Source organism: Aspergillus affinis, assembly GCF_023601865.1.
Source record: "Aspergillus affinis strain CMG 70 chromosome Unknown NODE_119_length_109024_cov_85_548670, whole genome shotgun sequence".
Lineage (NCBI taxonomy): Eukaryota > Fungi > Ascomycota > Eurotiomycetes > Eurotiales > Aspergillaceae > Aspergillus > Aspergillus affinis.
In genome coordinates, this window is record NW_026515900.1 from 38014 (window position 1) to 56728 (window position 18715).

General features: G+C 52.0%; 9 protein-coding genes across 9 annotated transcripts; 3 read left to right on the plus strand and 6 right to left on the minus strand.

Annotated features, from left to right (window-relative positions):
- Positions 1-179: 179 nt before the first annotated feature.
- Positions 180-1177, minus strand: KD926_000901 (PQ-loop repeat-containing protein; the record flags this gene model as incomplete). Its single annotated transcript, XM_053104729.1, has 4 exons — positions 180-588; positions 663-878; positions 940-1059; positions 1134-1177. 4 exons carry the CDS (start codon positions 1175-1177, stop codon positions 180-182), a joined length of 789 nt encoding a protein of 262 aa, XP_052952015.1.
- A 526-nt stretch (positions 1178-1703) lies between these two features.
- On the minus strand, positions 1704-4718 carry KD926_000902 (glucan 1,3-alpha-glucosidase ROT2; the record flags this gene model as incomplete). The annotated part of the gene is made up of 3 exons (XM_053104730.1): positions 1704-3768; positions 3821-4574; positions 4637-4718. The coding sequence occupies 3 exons, from the start codon at positions 4716-4718 to the stop codon at positions 1704-1706; spliced, it is 2901 nt and encodes a 966-aa protein (XP_052952016.1).
- Positions 4719-5162: 444 nt separating this feature from the next.
- Positions 5163-6007, plus strand: KD926_000903 (nucleoside-diphosphate kinase; the record flags this gene model as incomplete). Its single annotated transcript, XM_053104732.1, has 6 exons — positions 5163-5179; positions 5327-5357; positions 5437-5480; positions 5535-5638; positions 5690-5820; positions 5873-6007. The coding sequence occupies 6 exons, from the start codon at positions 5163-5165 to the stop codon at positions 6005-6007; spliced, it is 462 nt and encodes a 153-aa protein (XP_052952017.1).
- A 349-nt stretch (positions 6008-6356) lies between these two features.
- Positions 6357-7537, minus strand: KD926_000904 (uncharacterized protein; the record flags this gene model as incomplete). Its single annotated transcript, XM_053104733.1, has 3 exons — positions 6357-6537; positions 6585-7201; positions 7283-7537. 3 exons carry the CDS (start codon positions 7535-7537, stop codon positions 6357-6359), a joined length of 1053 nt encoding a protein of 350 aa, XP_052952018.1.
- A 616-nt stretch (positions 7538-8153) lies between these two features.
- On the minus strand, positions 8154-8777 carry KD926_000905 (uncharacterized protein; the record flags this gene model as incomplete). Its single annotated transcript, XM_053104734.1, has 1 exon — positions 8154-8777. One exon carries the CDS (start codon positions 8775-8777, stop codon positions 8154-8156), a length of 624 nt encoding a protein of 207 aa, XP_052952019.1.
- A 385-nt stretch (positions 8778-9162) lies between these two features.
- Positions 9163-11332, plus strand: KD926_000906 (methylenetetrahydrofolate reductase (NAD(P)H) MET12; the record flags this gene model as incomplete). Its single annotated transcript, XM_053104735.1, has 2 exons — positions 9163-9249; positions 9326-11332. The coding sequence occupies 2 exons, from the start codon at positions 9163-9165 to the stop codon at positions 11330-11332; spliced, it is 2094 nt and encodes a 697-aa protein (XP_052952020.1).
- Positions 11333-11800: 468 nt separating this feature from the next.
- On the minus strand, positions 11801-13418 carry KD926_000907 (tRNA-ribosyltransferase family protein; the record flags this gene model as incomplete). The annotated part of the gene is made up of 3 exons (XM_053104736.1): positions 11801-11981; positions 12092-13106; positions 13181-13418. 3 exons carry the CDS (start codon positions 13416-13418, stop codon positions 11801-11803), a joined length of 1434 nt encoding a protein of 477 aa, XP_052952021.1.
- Positions 13419-13707: 289 nt separating this feature from the next.
- Positions 13708-14438, plus strand: KD926_000908 (bifunctional thymidylate/uridylate kinase; the record flags this gene model as incomplete). The annotated part of the gene is made up of 2 exons (XM_053104737.1): positions 13708-13843; positions 13909-14438. The coding sequence occupies 2 exons, from the start codon at positions 13708-13710 to the stop codon at positions 14436-14438; spliced, it is 666 nt and encodes a 221-aa protein (XP_052952022.1).
- Positions 14439-14479: 41 nt separating this feature from the next.
- Positions 14480-15801, minus strand: KD926_000909 (structure-specific endonuclease subunit SLX1; the record flags this gene model as incomplete). The annotated part of the gene is made up of 2 exons (XM_053104738.1): positions 14480-15491; positions 15557-15801. 2 exons carry the CDS (start codon positions 15799-15801, stop codon positions 14480-14482), a joined length of 1257 nt encoding a protein of 418 aa, XP_052952023.1.
- Positions 15802-18715: the final 2914 nt, after the last annotated feature.

The window sequence follows — 18715 nt, forward strand, 5'->3', positions numbered from 1 at the left end:
TAATCTATTGGAGGATTTTTGAGGATTCTGCTTGAAAAGATATTCATTATCGATATGAAAAATAGTCGCATTATTAAGTCTATCCATTTGGTTGAAGATTATCGCCGTTCCTACGCACGGCCTCGTGTATTTACGACGCATCGAGCGCCTCGGCGAGTTTATTAACGCCGTTAGTACGTTTAGGTCATCCGGAGGTCCTTTTCTCCAAGCTCTACTGAGCTGCTGGGCGTGGCCGTCGCGAAGGAAGGCCTGGTATACATCCAAAACTGCAGCCCAAGGTACAGGTCGCAAACGCATTGGAACATCGCGCAGATGCGGAATGCCCACGGAATCACCTCCACGCTGAAGAAGAAGTAACTGAGTTTCATCAGGTCTCCAAGAATCCACGCGGCCAGCACAGAAACGCGGAATCCCTTGCACGAGTTGGTTCGGTGGTTCGCGATGATCTGCGGTAACGGAAGGGTAGCCTCCACGGCCAACCCGGTATAGCCAAGGGCGTTGATGTAGAGCTCCGATTGAGCGATGGGGGACAAAAACAATTGGATGAATGAGAGTCCAGCAATGAAGTAGGCCAAGAACATCCAGTATCTACCGGCCATCTTATGTTAGCGACCCTGTCACAAGGACGTTACACCGAGGAAACTGGGAGAGGAGTCACATACGGCTTCGCGCTTTTCCACTGCCAGAATTCGTACGGCCTCGAAAACCCGGCGCCAGAATCGGCATTGCTGAAAGGCACGTGCTCGACACCATCTCTTGCGCCGGCAGACGGCCGATTGTCCAGCGCAACCTTCAGCATGACCATCTGGACGCCGATCATGATGACCGCCTGCACCAGCAAAGCCGTTGAATAATAGTCGCCAAACCAGTAGAATACCCTATATCACGAGTGTCAATCGAGAGTCGCGCGCGAGATTGTCACGTAGATGAACGGCTTACTTCAAGACCGACGCGACCAGCATGATCAAGGGAATGTCCAGGGAAAACCCGGCCGAACTCCGACTGCGATGGATGCTGAGAATCTGATCGGCATACGAGGTTAAAGGAGAGGTGATCAGACTAGATGATGCGGCGCCAGTCAGCATTCCAACACGTTTTTCAGAATATAGTAGGCAGACTGAGTCCCCACGTACAAGACCGGGGCCCCATATTCGAGAGCCAGCGACACCAAATACATCGTGCGTGTGCGGATGCCCTCCCCCGGCGGGAATTTCGGATAACCGAGTAGATAAAGAACAGAGAGAATCAATGAATCGACTCTGGTAGATCGCCAAGGACGAGGCGCGCTTCTGCCCGGTCAAATTGATTGGGAGAAAGGAGAGCTCAGGGGGGCGATCTTGAGGAGGGGATTTCGAGAGTTGGGACCTAACAGAAGGAGTCCATGCGAAGAAAAGGGACAGAACCAGCAAACCAAAGAAATAGGATACGAATAAGAATAAGAATGGGCGATGGACCGGAGCCAAGCAGACCGACCAGGAGCTAAAAGCGATGCGCGGCCAACGAATGCGTCAATTTTTTCCCTCGTCCCTGGCGCTGACTCAGCGGCTCCACGCCGCCCTTAAATCCGCCGCGGAGATTATCTACAGAAGTATGTACCTTACATTCTATTATTATTTGTTCCCTTGCGACAGGTCATCAACGTCTAGAATTTAGTATAGAATCAACATATTTATACGCGCACTCGTCATCTATACCACTGTGGCTTAAAATTCGATCTTCCAAGCCCTGCCAATGCCAACCTTGGGGTTCTTCACCACGGCATACGCGGCCTTGCCGGCGGACTGGGCGTGGTATTCCACCGCCGCGGTCGATGCGGCCTTGGATCCCTCCTCAATGACAGTCACGCTGGTCTTCTCCTGCCATTGCTTGGGAGGGTCAACGACGATCACTCTCTCCACCCGAACATCCGCCATGGTCTTCAAATACACGGCGGTCTTGGGTCCCTTGGTTGCAAGGTCCTCGGATGATAGCGTGGAGTCGTGGAACTGGAAGCGGCGATGGATGTAGGCACCACGTTCATATTCAAAGGTCTCTCCGTCATCCACGTAGAGGGTGCCCTCAGCGTCACCGTTCTTGTCCAGGGTGATAACAAGGGTGTATGGGTCCCATCTCATCAATCCGCTGCTGCGACGAGGACGATCCTTGCGAGGAATGATGTGGCCACCCTGCATGAGCAACGGTACTGTCTCAAGAGGAGCAGGGACCTTATGAGTCTTTTCAGCACCATGATAAACAGTGTAGTCGTAATAGTCGTAGTATTTCTCGTCGTCGGCAATGTAGATGTCCACCGAGTCGGTCCCCTCGGAAACGACAGGTTTGGTGAGAAGGCCGGTAGCGCCAAAGTAGAGCTGGTCGTCGATGGCAAACCCAGCCTCGTCCGAAGGGTGGACATAGTACTGCGGTCTCACGATAGGCGTTCCGTTCACCGACGCTTCATGGAAGGCAGTGTACCAGGCCGGCAGAAGGCTGTATCTCAGGCGGATTGCCTGAGCAATAATAGACCGTTCGGGTTCGGCAATCAAGTACGGCTCTCGCCTGCGAGTATCAATGTGCGCGTGGGCGCGGAAGAAAGGATACCAGATACCAGTCTGGTACCACCGCGTGAGAAGCTCCTTGCTCGGATTGTGGAAGAAGCCACCAACATCGGCACCGGCAAACGGAAAGCCGGAAATACCGTTGTTCAGAACCATCGGAAGGGAGATGGCAAGATGTTCCCAAGTGGCTTGGTTGTCACCCGTCCACATGGCGGACATCCGCTGAGCGCCAGAGTAATAAGACCGGGTGAGGATGAAGGGACGACGAACTTCACCCTTCGTGCGCTCTAGCAAGGCATCGTAGGTTGCATTCACTAAGGTGATACCGTTGACATTATGGATGTCACGATGTTCCCAGTCACCGTAGTGCAGGTTGTCCTTTGGCATAGTGGTTTCAGGCCCGTTGAAGACCGAGGGTTCATTCATATCATTCCAGATGAAAACGTTTCCCATTGAGCCCTTGAATTTGTCGTACTTGAAGAGGGTCTTCCACCACTTGAGAGCCTCGGGATTAAAGCAATCAACCCAGTTTGACGATCCAGGCCAGCACCAACCTTCATAGATGTCGCCATCCTTGTTCCGGGTGGCCAAGTCCTTGCTCCTCAGCTCTTCCGAAATAGTGTACTTGTCCTTGTTCTTAATATGGGGGTCAATCAGGACCACGAGCTTACGCTCAGAGTCATCGAGTTGCTCTTCCATGCCGATTGGGTTGGGGAAGGTGAGGGGGTCCCATGTGAAGTATTTCCGGTCATCGGTGTACTCAAGGTCAAGCCAAATGACGTCGTAAGGGATTTGGTACTTGTCAAAGTTGCGGTCGACCTCTTTGACGTCTTCGTCAGTGATGTAATTCCAGCGACATTGGTGGTACGCGATAGCGAAGTGTTGAGGCAGCTGAGTGTAGCCGGTAAGCTCCCCGTATGTTTTAGTGAGATCCTGCGGCGTGGGCCCCAAGAAAACAAAGACATCAATTCGTCCAGCCTCCGAGAACCAGTGACTCTGAGTATCGGTCTTGGATTTGACGCCTAAAGATAAGGGGTTGACGGAGGAGCTGGACTTGACAATGTCCACCCAGGTCTCGGCGGCGTTCAACCAGAATACACCCACTGTAGAGTCCTTTCGGTGTGCCTGCATGAAAGGAATGGCGCCATACAGGGTCATAGGGCTGTTTAGTTCATACTCAAAGACATCCGAATTGTACATCCGGTAAGGCTCCTCATGGTTGCCGGAACCACCTCTGTAATTCATTAGCTTGGAAATATAGGCAATAATGGGCAGGGAATATGTACCGAGTCTCTCTCAAAGAGAGCGAGTCAGCATGTTCCGGGATACCGAATACATGACTGTAGCCGGGGAACGAGATGTCTAGACCGACACTCTCCGGGCCTCTAGGTTTAGAGTCGGTGTTTCCACCAAAGGTCTCCTCCCACCAAGTACTCTCGTCTTCCTTGGATTCGGCGGCCTTCTCCTCCCCTTCACCCTCAGGGGCGTCCACTTTCGGTCGCCAATGCTCCAGATTCAGGTACCCCTTGTGGTTGAATTGAACATGGGTTTCACCGTCACGCTGAAAGTCCACATTGAAGGGAGCATGGCTGATGATGGCCTGGAACTTATTTTCGGGTCCATACAGGACCTTGGTGATTCCAGCCTCCGTTTCGGGGTTCAGGGCGGCAGACTTGCTCAATTCAAGACCACCGACCAAGACCCATTTCTCTGCCTCATTGTACCGTTGCTTTCGTGATTTGCTGTTGTGACGAACCTCGATATCGCCCTTCAGTCGCTTTTCTTCGTCGATCACGACACGAGCGGCACCCGATTCCAGAAAGGATACCACCAGAGGAAGTTCGACCTTCTGGTCCGAGGAAATTGATTTCAGAATTGTTCCTTGTAGTTGACCATCTTGGAAATGAATCGAAGAAGGATCCAGTTCGTAGGGGGAGCTCCACGACGAGCCCTTAGCGGAGGCATCATCGGCTAACGCTCGGTTTCGCTTACAGAAGCCGGACTGCGAGCATTTCTTGAAGTTCTCGTGTTTCACGGAGACTATATTTAAGGCATCCAAGCTTAGTATGACCGACAAATGGCGATGGATGGACTTTTCTCACCTCCGGGGATGACGAGACACCCTAACAGGATGACCCAGGAAAACAACATCGTCCAGGCGGACATAGGCCGGCTCCCGGCCATGGTTAAGCTCACAAAATGCAGAGCCAAAACTGTCAGCCTCCGACAGTGCAATGGATCTCAGAAATGGCGAGCTGCATCTATCCGGAGGGACAGGTTACAGCACACTAGAGTACAGGCCGCTGTCGGGTCGTCCTGCAGATGGGATGGATGATGATAATGATTGATCTGATGGAGGATCGGTCCAGCCTGGCCTGATGGAGAGAACGTGGAGAGCTCCCGTTCCGGCCTAGTGCCGCACTAGGCCCGTTGGGGTGGGGGACCCTCTTGCCTGAGGCCGCCAGGTGTCCAGGCAGGTATCAGGCGCCGACAGCCCCTCGGTGCCCCACTTTGCGGGCATCCATTTATATGATATTTTCTCTCGCCAACTCACACGAAGTTTCTCTTCTCTCTTCTTCAATCGCTTTCGAATTGATCCCGTATCTCTTCAGTCAATCATCCATCACAATGTCTTCCGAGCAGACGTAAGTTCACCTTCATCTCATGTCTATCCATCACTTCTCCTTTGGTCCTCTCTTCCTCCTTACTTCCCTTTTCTTCTTTTTCCTGTGTTCTCGCCGTGAATATGCCCCTCACTTCACCGACCCCGCTAACCAATGATCCTCCTACAGCTTCATTGCCATCAAGCCCGACGGTGTCCAGGTACGACCAATTGAACTCGGCCCGCTTTACATTCGGTCGAACATGTCTGCATTCTGATCAAAAACTAACTGATTATTAGCGTGGACTCGTTGGCCCCATCCTCTCCCGCTTCGAGAACCGTGGGTGAGTTATGCCTACCAGCATCATGATGGTTCTGAATACTAATTATTCATATAGCTTCAAGCTCGTTGCCCTGAAGCTCACCTCTCCCTCCAAGGAGCACCTCGAGAAGCACTACGCTGATCTCTCCTCCAAGCCCTTCTTCCCCGGCCTCGTCTCCTGTAAGTGTGAACACTGGGAATGTGATCGGCAAACACTAACGTCCAATGCAGACATGCTGAGCGGCCCCATCGTCGCCATGGTCTGGGAGGGTAAGGACGTCGTCAAGACCGGCCGTACCATCCTCGGTGCCACCAACCCCCTCGCCTCCGCTCCCGGCACCATCCGTGGTGACTTCGCCATCGTAAGTTCTGTCCGATGAACTCATCGATGGAGGTGTACTAATTCTTCAATAGGACGTCGGCCGCAACGTCTGCCACGGCTCCGACAGCGTCGAGAGCGCCCAGAAGGAGATTGCCCTCTGGTTCAAGAAGGAGGAGCTCCAGAGCTACAAGCAGAGCCAGTTCGACTGGATCTACGAGAAGGCTTAAATTTCTCTTTTCGATCTTCCCTCGCAGGAGCCGTGTCCCGTTATCATGTGTATGTAGGAGGCGGTAGATGATACTACTATATCAGTCAAGACGTTATGAAAAATAAAATAAACTGTATGTACAGAGTCACGGTGCCACCTTCATTACAGCCATGTATTTTTTGTTGGGAGTTGATACAATCACACCCCGAACCAACATGGAATCCCGTAGGGATTCCACCATCCAACCCGCCATATATAGTGCCCTACATCGTTGAGGCGAGCTCACCCTCTGCGAACCCAACAGCGTCCGGTGACATTGCATCTCACCAACAAAAACTACGTCGGGTAGAGCTAAAAAAAGAGGGAGGTCATCGGCCACTCAACGGATGCTCAATGGGCGAGACGAGACGTCCAACTGGATGCCGAAGAGGCCACATCTGAACAAGAATCCATTTGGCAAGCTGTGCACAACCTGATTCGTTGTCCTTCACCATCATGTCGTCTTGGCCGACATCGCTGGCAAGGTCCAGATGGTGTACAACACTCCACCTACAGAGCAGAAAAGGAAAGAACGATTCCATTACTTTTGCACGAACCCACTTTCAGTCACGAGCCAAGTTCCAAAGTCCTTCAAACCCGAGTGGATCTTCCTCAGGGTGGGGATATCAGCTCCATACTCTGTATCGTAGAACCACTTAAACATGTACCCGAAATCCTTCAGCATCATCGCTAGAATCGCTGGAATGAAGCTGAAAGTAGTTGGTACATCTCGACCAGTCTTTTCTTTGAAGATCTTTGCCATTTGCTCGAATGTGAGTTCATCGCTAGCCAAAGAGAGGGTCTTGTTTTCCCACTGGTGTGGATTCATGAATGCCTGGGCCTCAAAGTAGCCAATATCTCCCACGGAGATCAGTTGTAAGGGCTTTTCCTTGACATAGATCTTCCATGTGGCCGCAAACCCCTTTCCGCTGAAACCAGGAGAGAAATTGTCCAGGAAGGCGACCGGGCGGAGAATTGTCCACTTCATCTCGGTGCCTTTAGTTTTCTCGATAAGATGATGCTCGATGCTATGTTTGCTGATGAAATGTGGGACTGGCGTAGGACTATCAAATGAAGCCTCTCCACCTCGATCTACTGATGAATAGATGAAGACTTTGACATTGTTTTCCAGGGCTGCATCAACCAGTTCTTTGCCTTGTCGTTCTTCGGCATCCTGGCTGTTACCACCCATTACTGGGATCATGACAATCAGGATACTGAAAACAAATTCTTCTGCGAAGTTGTAATATCATACCTGAACGCCAAAAACACCCCAGATGGGCTCAGACGTGAACTTTTTAGCATTCGCAAAGATGTCGTCAAGCTGGTCGAAGTTGCCTTCGACTAGTTCAATTTTGGGTGACTTGCGCTTGAGTTTCTGGGCTCCGTTTGAATTGGCATCGCGAGTGACGGCCAATATCTGGATACCTGCGTCCTGTTGAAGAAGTGCGTTGATCACACTGCCACCTTGTTTCCCGGTAGCACCGGTAATAAGAAGGATCGAAGACATTGCTGCTTTTTGTACTCGACTACTCCGTAGAACCAAACCAATCATGAAATGATCTACTTGAGACTCTACCGGATCCATTTTAAATATTCAAAGTTTTCTGTTAATTTTCCGATTTCTGTCTGTCCGCGGACGCAGGTTCGAATACTCAGGATTCCTAATCAGTGTCATGGTTCCTAATCATCGGCATTGAGCTCAACCCCGAAGCCAGTGGATCTGAGCACGCTCGTGGATTGGTTGACTAGGCATGAGCTTATGAGTTTGTCATATAGTTAGCTTAGCTAAAAGAGAAGATATATGGCATGCCGACTTCTACCAGCCTGCTCATCACCGATCAGTGCTGTGTTTCTAGACCTCCAGTGACATAATTAAACATTTGTTTTAAGTATTTACTTATGGAAACTCTTTAATAATGAATCAGAACCAGGAATCCTCTAGATAACCAGTACCTTCCCCTAGGCGGTCCAATTATCACATTTCGTGTGACCTGAGCCTGCTCAGGGCGTGATAAAGGTGACGGAGTGAGAGGTGAAAGAGAAGGGGAATATAGTCACTCTGCACAGCGAGGCCGCATGCCGACAAGAAACTCCGGGGAATTAGGTCCCAACCCCAGCGCGATCTACTTCCGCCGAAACAGCGTCTGGATTCTCCCCCCGACGGGACCCAGAACGGTTCTCGCAAACCACGGCGTGGCCCAGACGCTGGCGGCGATTCGCAGCGGCAGCAGAGCCTTCGTGACTGCATAAGCCGTCGCGAACTCCCACACTAAACGCATGCCTTTCTTCTCTCCGTCCCGTGGAGAGCTCAAGCCTTTGTAGTCGGCCGACCCTTCCCTTCGCTCCCTCGCCAGCAACTCCATGTCCACCTCCGCATCTTCCTCTACCCAGTCTTTCTTGCGCAACCACCGGCCAAAGCGCCGCGTGCCGTCTTCGAATGCACCACTCGACGTCAGATCCGGTAGCCAATTCCCATAATGAAAGGCCCCCACCAGACCAAAGAGGGGGACGATCGCTGTGATCTCGTGTAAGATAAGAAAGGAGGTGATGTGCGTTCCGGGAGCCCCCAGGAGCGGCGTCGTGTAGGTCCGCAGAAACGACGGCAGGCGATCATTGAGGCGGCGCAAACGAGAACGGGAGTCTTTGGGGGATGACGAAGCTGGACCGGGCGATGAATAAGGTCGCGAAGGGGACTTCCTCCATGGCGAAAAACGAAGGGGACGTAGCGAGGGTCGTAGAGAGAACATGGTGAGAGATGTCTGAAGGGAGAAAGATTGAAACTATCAGCACAATTTCTTTGGCCGGCGGTGTTTGCGGTGTTTGCACCTCACCGGGCGAATTTTATATGCTCCCTTTGGCCGGGGATTTCTTTGCGATATGGAATGATCCACCCAGAAGAGAGTCGCAGCAATTCAGAGCCGGTCAGAACACGCGCCTGAGCCTGGTTGAGGGCGTGAACGGAGTTGTCCAGCCATTCTCCTCACGGCGACGATCGGAGGGCTCCCGTTGGCCGCCCGCAGCACCACTCGGGCAGTTCTGTTCTCGCCGTCTGCCTTTCTTCTTCTTCCCTCTTCCACTTCCTCACCTCCCTTCTCCTATCGCTCTCGTCGCCTCCACCGCTCGAGTCTCGCCATGGAGAAGATCACCGATAAGATCGCGGCTTTGCCGCCTGATGCGAATTATTTCTCGCTGGAGTTCTTCCCTCCTAAAACGCAGATGGTGGGGTTGCCTCTTTTCGCCCCGCACTTCCTCTTTGGAGGCCCATGAGTTCGCTAACCGACATGCATCGTGACAGGGTTTTGCCAATCTACAAGCCCGTTTGGAGCGTATGGCTCAGGCGCTGCGACCACTCTTCGTCACCGTCACCTGGGGAGCCGGAGGAAGCACTGCGACGAGATCACTGGAGCTGGCCGAGATTTGCCAGCGCCAGCTGCAATTGACGACATGTCTACACCTGACCTGTACCAACATGAGTCGAGCCTTGGTGGATCATGCGCTGGAGGAGGCCAAGGTACTGGGTATCCGTAATATCCTGGCGCTGCGAGGTGATCCGCCCCGGAGTGAGGAATACAACATGCACGGCGAGGACGACAGCAACAAGGACTTCATGTTCGCGGTGGACTTGGTACGGTACATCCGGCAGCAGCATGGCGACTACTTCTGCATCGGTGTTGCTGCCTACCCAGAGGGCCATCCGGCCGACTCGTTCCAGGATGTCCAGGATCCCGAGCGAGACCTACCCTACCTGGTCGAGAAGACGAAGGCGGGGGCCGATTTCATCATGACTCAGTTGACATATGACATCGATGCCTACACCAAGTTCGAGAACCGGCTGCGATCTCATGAGTCTGGGGCTTTCAAGACCATTCCTATCGTGCCAGGCCTGATGCCTATTCATAGTTATAAGATCTTGACTCGAGTCACCAAGCTTAGTCATGTCAAAATCCCGCCCCATATCCTCTCCAAACTTGAGGCGGCCAAACACGACGATGACGCTGTCAAGCGTATCGGTGTCGATATCATCAGTAACATCGTGGACGGCATGAGGGACATAGCCACCCCGGCACCCCGCGGATTCCACTTCTACACGCTCAACTTGGAGAAGACGGTGTCGTTCATTCTTGAACGCTGCGACCTGATCCCTCCGTTCTCGGAATACTCCGATGCCCTGGTCGACGGTGGTAGTCTATCGGCCCTTGACTCTTCTTCCTACGTGGCGCCGAACGGTGCGCCTATCCGTTCTCTCACCCGCCGACGGGCCTCGTCCATCAACTCTCTCCCTCACAACCGTGTCATTGTCGACAGGGTACAGACGCCCGGAGGTTCGTCCAAGGACTCTACCTCACATGAGGCCCCCGCGACCAGTGCCGGTATGCCGGCCATGGCACCGGATCGCAACACCACCCTACAGATTTCCGAAGGTCTGGGAGCCCTAGGCCGTGAGGCGACCTGGGATGATTTCCCCAACGGTCGATGGGGAGACGCTCGCTCTCCCGCATTCGGTGAGATCGACGGCTACGGGCCCTCGCTTCACGTTCAACCCGCCATCGCACACCGTATCTGGGGCCACCCGGCGTCTCGCGAGGATATCAGCACCCTCTTCCGCCGCCACGTGTCGGGTGACCTATACATCGTGCCCTGGTCCGAAGGTGGCGCCGAAGAAGGCGGCAACGGCCTCAACGCCGAAACCGAAACCATCCGACCTGAGCTGCTGCAGCTGATTGACAAGAAGGGCTGGTGGACCCTGGCCTCGCAACCCGCGGTCAACGGCATCCGCAGCTCCGACCCCGTCTTCGGCTGGGGCCCTCCTGGTGAGGGCTTCGTGTTCCAGAAGCCCTTCGTCGAGTTCTTCTGCCCCTCCGCCGACTACCACAAAGTGCTGAAGCCCGCCCTCAATCGCCACGGCCACGAGAAGCTGGCTTGGTTCGCCGCCAACGTGCACGGCGACTTCGAGACCTCGCTCCCCGGCCCGACCTCCGATGCCGACCCGCTGGAAATGAACCCGGCCAACGTCAACGCCGTCACCTGGGGTGTCTTCCGCGGCAAGGAAATCGTCACCCCGACCATCATCGAGGAGGTCAGCTTCCGCGCCTGGGGCGACGAAGCCTTCCGCATCTGGGACGAGTGGCGACGCATCTACCCGCGCGATTCTGCCGCTGGGAAGTTCCTCGACGACACCAAGAACGACGTCTGGTTGGTATGTGTCGTCGGCCAGGACTTCGGCGCTGGCACCGAGATCGGCTCTCAGGAAGAAGAGGATGAGTTGAAGTTCATGTGGCGGGTTTTGATCAATAGCAAATAGACTTGATGCTCGTGCAATTCCTTTTCTTTTTTGTTTTACCCTTGCTTTTTTTTTTCTTGCTATAATTTGAATCTAACGACTTTGTTTTTCTTTTCTAACGTTCTACTTTTTTTGATGGTCCTTTTGATGGTCCTTTTGATGGTCCTTTTTGCTGTCTGTTCCATATGCATGTCAAAACGGGTTTTTATGATCAAAATGGATTATATGCCCTTGTTTATATAGTATAATAAAGATATGTAATGTGTATTTCGTATGAGAGAATAAAAATAAAAAAGATAGAGATAGCAATAGCGATAAAGATAAAGATAAAGATGAAACTACAGGTCAGAATGCTGTCTGAAAAAGCCAATCCACAACGCCTGAGCTATGTATATATAGGTATGTATGCAATAGCCGTATGCATTTCTATCCATGCAAAAGACAGCAAGGGGAAAAGTGCAAAAGAGTAAACCACAAAAAAAAGTGTGATCATGAAAGTTGCTTCGTTGCGAATCCGTGAGCTTCAAGGCCCGAGGCATCAGTATCGGGCGTGGCGACGGAGGACTGCGACTCGGCGAATTTCTCGAGCGCGTCGTCAAGTCGACCGAATCCGCGAGGATTCCGACGGGGTTGACTCGCTTTCGATGGGTCGATTTGGTGGCCGCGAAGTCTGTGGATGCTTGTTAGTTACCTAGCTACCTACCTAGCTTATCGGGTTGGGGATGTTTATTCGACAACCAGGGGATACCTGGTAGATATCCGGGGTGGGTGGAAACGCACCTAGGGCCTTGGCCGGTCTGTTTGGGGAGCTCGGAGACGTAGAATCGCTCGAAGGCTTGGACTTCGGTCTCAAAGGTTCCGCGCTGAATGCTTTCTCTAATCTGGTGGAAGAACTGATCCATTGTGTGGTGGTTATGGATCTGTAGGAGGGTCCACGCCAGCATTTCCTTGGCGGTTAGGAGATGGTGGATGTAGGCGCGATGGTGATTCCGGCAGGTATAGCACTGGCATCCTTCGACCAACGGCGAAGTGTCGAAAGTGTGTGCAGATGACCACAGGTCGAAGCCAAGCGGTCGGGCTTCGGAGGCCTTTACTTCAGACGGAGCTGGGAATGAAAACTCCAGCGCTACGCCGGCATCTGAAGTCACGCCGATGAAAGGCACAGTGAGTAGGTCTGCACCGAGGGATACCTGGCGCAGAACATCCTGGGGCGTAGCCGGCTCGCTGAGAAGCAGTCGCGACAGGTCGCCTAGGGCATCGGGCAAGACGGATAGCGACCCCGACTCGTACAATGCGAGGCCTGCGATGTGTGGTCGCAGATCACTTCCGAGCTCATCCAGGTAGATCATCTGTTCCGTATTATCTAGTGGCAGCACCGGCGCGAAGTAAGCGGCCTTGGAACGATTGTCTTCCGGGGCCGCCTTTCCGTATAAATGATCAGTGGCATGCATCGTGAAGCCATGGGTCCGATCAACCATCTTCCCCCGCCTTTTGTACCCAGGCTGTTGTCCTACAACCAAATCCGCCAGACCAACGACAATATCCGGACGTAGTTTATGCACCGCCTCGACATACTGGTTGGCCTCTAGCTGTCGGAATCCGAAGGCCGTCATGATAGCCACCGAGTTGTTCGTGTTCATCGGAGGGGTCGGGATCGGAGGCACGCGACGTGGTCCTAGGACTAATAGCTGATCTTCGGGGAAGCAAGTAAATTTGCGTAAGGCGGATTCGTGCGATTCGGTAGGAATCTGGTAGATTGGAGGGGATTTGTTCTTGTGGTTTTGTTTCTCTATGACTGATCTGAGCCCCCATGGGCATCAACAGTTAGCCTTCTCATTGCGGATTGCGATGAGTAACGGCGAGACCTACAATCTTCCAGTCCAAAATACAGACTGCCGATAGCAGTCTGCTTTTGCATCACATCATGCGCAATATGTGGCACCGCGCCCCGGGAGGTCAGGGCGATGTAGTGCGGCGTGGAAATGGTCTTTCGGCCTGCGATGGCCAGATTGCCCAGCCGCGGGGTCAAAGTGGAGGATGTGGTGGGATTCAAAAGGGTGAAGTTGAGCATCTCGTCCTGAGGCCGAGATAGGGTCTCAGGTTCCATATCGGCAAGGAAAGTGGAGGAGACAGATAAAAATAATTAAAGACGGCTGGAAAGCAGAAAGGTAAAAAGCCGATGCTGGTCGGAGAAAATGAATTCCAGCGGAATGGGTGCCTGAGAAATGGGTAAACCAAGCCGGTTCCGCTCTCCACCACCGACAACTCCGCATCCTTCTCCGTCGCACATCGTCCCCCAAAGCCGATCTCTGCGCAATTGTCACATCCCGTGGCTTTGATTGGTTGTTCTTTTTTTTTGTTTAATCATCGGATTATACGGCTTTTGGTTTTCCATTATGGTAGAGCAAGCCAGGCGCGGGGCCCTCGTCGTTGTCGAAGGCTTAGATCGCGCTGGTAAATCGAGCCAGTGTGAGGCCTTGCGCGACTCCTTACAGGAGTCGGGACAGCCTGTTAAATATGTTCGGTTTCCGGGTAGGACCTCTCATGTTCCATAAGCGCTCACCTGTACAACGATCCATACTGACTGCACTCCTCAGACCGAACCACCACTATTGGTAAGATGATTGATGGTTATTTACGGGGTCAGTCGCAGTTGGATGACCACTCAATCCATCTTCTTTTCTCCGCCAACCGCTGGGAGGCAGTTAAGGATATCGAGGAGGATATTGCGAGCGGGATCACCGTGATAGTCGACCGTTACTCGTACTCCGGTGCTGTGTACTCCGCTGCAAAAGGGAATCCGAACCTGTCGCTTGAGTGGGCATGGCTACCAGAAATCGGTTTGCCTCGACCTGACATCTGCCTCTTCTTACAAATCTCCCCGGAGCAAGCTGCCAAACGAGGTGGTTTTGGCGTAGAGCGCTATGAAAACGAACCCATGCAAAAACGGGTGCGCGAGCTGTTCGGAACCATCTTCGGCCTGCAGCCAAGCGGCGACATCCACGTTATTGATGCAGGAAGACAGTTTGAGGACGTGTCGAGGGACATCCAACAAGCTGTAGCGGAGCGCATAACCCGCTTAGATCACATCGGGCCTTTGAGGAAGCTGGAGAAATTTGTAGCTTAAACTACTCCTACTCCCTGTCGTGATTCTCTGAATCATCAAGTCTACCATTCAGGGATTTCGTCCCCATCGTCGTCGCTATCTTGGATGACGATCTCGGCCCTTGGGGGTACCTGCTGGGATTTGGGTGGACCCTCGCGCTCGGAATCCGATTCGGGGTCCAGAAGCTCACTCCAATTCTCATCTAAAGACACATCATCCTGAGCATCTTCATCTGAGTCGTAGTTCGCCTCATGGTCTGCTGGTTCAGTTGCTCCGGGCAAATCTTCGCTGGCGGCTTTCTGATCTTTTTTGGATCTCGACTTGGCAACGGCGTTGGCTCGTTTCGTCTCTTTCTTTTTCTTTCGGAGTACCTTCAGCCATTGGTTTCCACCGCGTTTCCGCAGGCTCAATTCTTGCATCATCAATGACCATTGGACGGTTTTATGGCATGCGGGACATGGTCCAGAAGTGGGAACCAGCCGGTCCGAGTCATTAGCAGAATCCAGAAACTCGTTTGATAGACACATTAGATGAGCGGTGCAATAGCATTCACCCTCTGGACAGACAACCACCATTTCAGCGTCTGGAACGACCCGTATCCCACAGATTTTGCACTGTAGAGTCTCTGAATTGTCGAGCAGAAATGCTGCCTTCTCCGCGTAATCTCCAATCTTGCTGTAGTCGAACTTGACGCCTTGAATGCTCCCTACTCTGTAATCACTAGCGCCATGCTGCCTGTATGTCTCAAGGCAATTTCCATCCGAAATGACCGCCATGTGTTCCGGCAGAAAACCATCTACACGGTCGCACCAGGCTTGCCACGCCCTGTGCACGTCGGCAGCAAAAAATCGAATCTTCAGAGGCCAGCCTGCAAACAAAGTGGACCGCAACAGAGTATGCAACGTACCCAGATGCGCGCTCAGCGATATCTTTAGACGATGGGAGCGACACGGTTTCTTCCTTTTTGTGCCATCGTTTCGATCGCTCCGAGACTGGGACGCAGTATGTTTGGCCTTCTCGTCGTCGTCTGATTCAACATGATGGCGAGAATTTCTCTGGTTCTGCCACGCCCACCTAGACTCAGTTAGTCAGTTCGACAGATAAAACATCCACACTATTTCGTGAGGCAGGTGACCTACTCGAACTGTAACGCAGCAATGCGACTAGTGAATCCCTCAACGATGACAACCATCTCCCATGGTCGCTTGTCATTTGCTGTCTTGCGCGCGCCTCCTTTGGCGAGACCGTTATGCTGCGCTAGACGTCTGGCAGGATGAGGCGTCGAGCCGATATACATCGACTTAGGCTTCACAGTCGACCGAAGGAGATAGCAACAGTAGAATGCCGGGATGGGTTTTGTATGGTTGCCCCGGGCGTCCGCCATGGTGGCGAGTCTCAGTCAACAAAGTCTTGATTGGAGTGGGGAGGTGATGCACTGATGATATACAAAGAGGACACACAAGATGTATGGATGTATGTGAATTTCAATGAGCCCGGTCACGGCTGTATTCACTTGATGAGAGTCGACAGCTGGAAGAGCAATGGGAGGTTGTGTTGACGATTTACTTGTATGTATGTACTGTAGTTAGTTACAGTACTTCCGTCCGGCTGGGCGACCTCCGACTGCATTCCGCGCTGTGGCCTGAGGCATCGATTACTGGGTCCGTGGGTCGACTCCACCGCCGGTCTATATGGACGTGTTTGAGACCTCCCATCAGGTCTGAATCCAATAATGAGTCGGACTACAGTAAGTTAAGCTCAGTAATTGCTTGTACTCTGTGACCAGGCAATGGAAATTTATTAGAATGAGACATTACTACATGTACAGTACCTATATGTACATACATACATCCAACGATGCCAACAATCGCCGTCCTGTCCGATGTCAATACGAGGGAACTAATAATAAGGAATCGAAACAATAACCAAAGTAAAAGCAAAAATAAAGAGTCAAAATAGCAAGCGACGATGATTCAATAGACTACGCGGTCCGCCTGGGTGCCGCCAAGAGGAAAAATGATTAAGACCACGGATTAATGGACAGCGCGACGAGGGCAAGACATCCAATTCCATGACCTCAGGAAACCTGACCTTTTGCTATTTTGGGTTGGATCACGAGACGACCGACTCGTCCCAGGCTCCCAGCAGCTGAAATGTCTCGGTGATATAACTGATAAATCCCTGAAAGATCATGGCCTGATCCGTGCCCTTACAAGACCGGCGCAGGGTTGCGAGCAAATGACAGGGAAACAAAGACAACCTTAGGGGGCTGGGAGAGACAATTTAGCGAGGGATGGTTAAATCTAGACTTTAGGTAAAAAAAAGAATAAAATCTCGTATTACTGCAGGCAAGAAGATCTTGGTGAAGATCATTTAATACCAGATAATCCGACGCCCTGGGGAATGTTTGACACCCGACCGTATTATTACAGGGTCGTGAACAAATATTCCGGATGAATGCCTATGTATATAGATAACCACTAACTGAGTAGATAGATTGCTGATTGATATCCTTAGAGCTAATTAACTTAGTTATCATTACCTACCTACAGTACTTACTCCTTAGATACCGAAGACTTGGCTCTGTTTTGAAGACATCGCGATCTCGCGTTCTTTTGTTACCTTTAGGCTGTTTTGGGGGCCTTGATGCCTGACCCTGCAAACAGAGGCACCCCAACGCGCCGCTAGGGAAAACGCCAGGTATCGCTCCACCGACGAGATACTGGGGAGTTTTCCTGGTTCATGCTGCCCGCGGAACCCTAAGCAGGATTTACCCTGAATCATTGGGGAGGCTTGACGACTTCTGGTCGGATGCGGCCCATGGTTGACGTGTCACATAGGAAGAATGCGTATCATACCGAAGGTAGGAGGTGCCCCGTCATATGGCCACCCTGCCGAGGCATGGGTAGTCCGCGGGAAAAGGTCGGCACTCCGGTGGGATGCAAAGTGGGCTGACCAGCCTGGTTAGTTGATTAAGATTAATAACGGAGTACGGATATGATTGAGAATCGGCTAGACTGGCTAATTGACTTTTGCATGCAGGAGCAGGAGAGAAAAGAGAAAAGGGCGACGGGACTGTCCGTCTACTGTAGTTGAAACTAAGTAGAGGAACCCTCCAGTACGCGACCTTCCCCCATCCGGCTCCGTATACGTATCGTATTTGGCTGCGGGCTTGGCAGGTACTGTCATTCCCATACCGTAAGTTAGTGAATTATCTACCTTAGTGTTGGTGGTGCACATCAAATCTTAAACACCACCACTTCCTTGTCGTCGAGTCATATATCACGGTGTAGTGTGAGACAGAAAATAATAAGATAAAGGATGACTGAGGTGTCGAAATATATTCAGATCCTTTCTAAGAAGTTACACATAAGCCTCTAACTCATTCTATAATGATATCTATTATAATCGATCTACTAGGGAAGGTTACATAGAGCAAGAGCAATCTGACCCCGTTCTTGGCGGGGTCTCGTTACATCACCGTTTGCAGCCAGAGGTGTAGGTATCTTTCCAATAATTTCCATACGGTATCGTCTCGACGTTCCAGGGTTTCGCTACCAGAGCCTGAGGCTGCCAGATGCAAATCATGGATCGAGTCGCTCTCTGCCTTTTCCCTTTTTCCCTCTTTTCCCTCCCCTTCTCTTCCTTTCCCCCTCTCTCCCCTTCCTGAATCCTTGGCTTGTTGTCGTTGATCTCCTCTCGTTTCTTTTTTTCTCTTTTTTCTTTTTTTTTTCTCCTTTCACGCCCCCTCCCCCTTCGCCTTTTATCATCGCTTTCGCTAGTGTACGCTCCACTTCGCCGCGATTCATCCGACTTCAGCCCTTGGATGTACGGAGTATACCGATTCTTATCCACTCCACTCCGACTACCGTCAACTCCCCACGGTAAGATCCTCTCGATAATCATTCCTCTGTCTGAACCCTCGTCAATTTCCGAGATCAAGAATTTCAATGTCCATTATCCATGCCCTGTCATACAGTCATATATACTCCTTGGTTCTAGCCGATCCAAATCGCTTGGCTTACTTAACCCATCCAACTTTACCTTTCTTTGCCCGAACCGAACTACTAACGAAGCTCACTACCTCCCCTTCCAGTCCTCCAATGGTGACGGCGTGCTAACTCACTAGTATTGTTACTTCGACCTAGTCCCCTGCTAATTCTGCCCGGAATCCCCGACCTAACGACCTCCTCGTCGGCCCTCTAGGCTGAGTCTGACTGACTTACTTTTACTCTTCCGAGATTCTCCACACTAACCCTCCCGGGCTCATCTCGGTCTTCCCTTGAACATCCATCTGC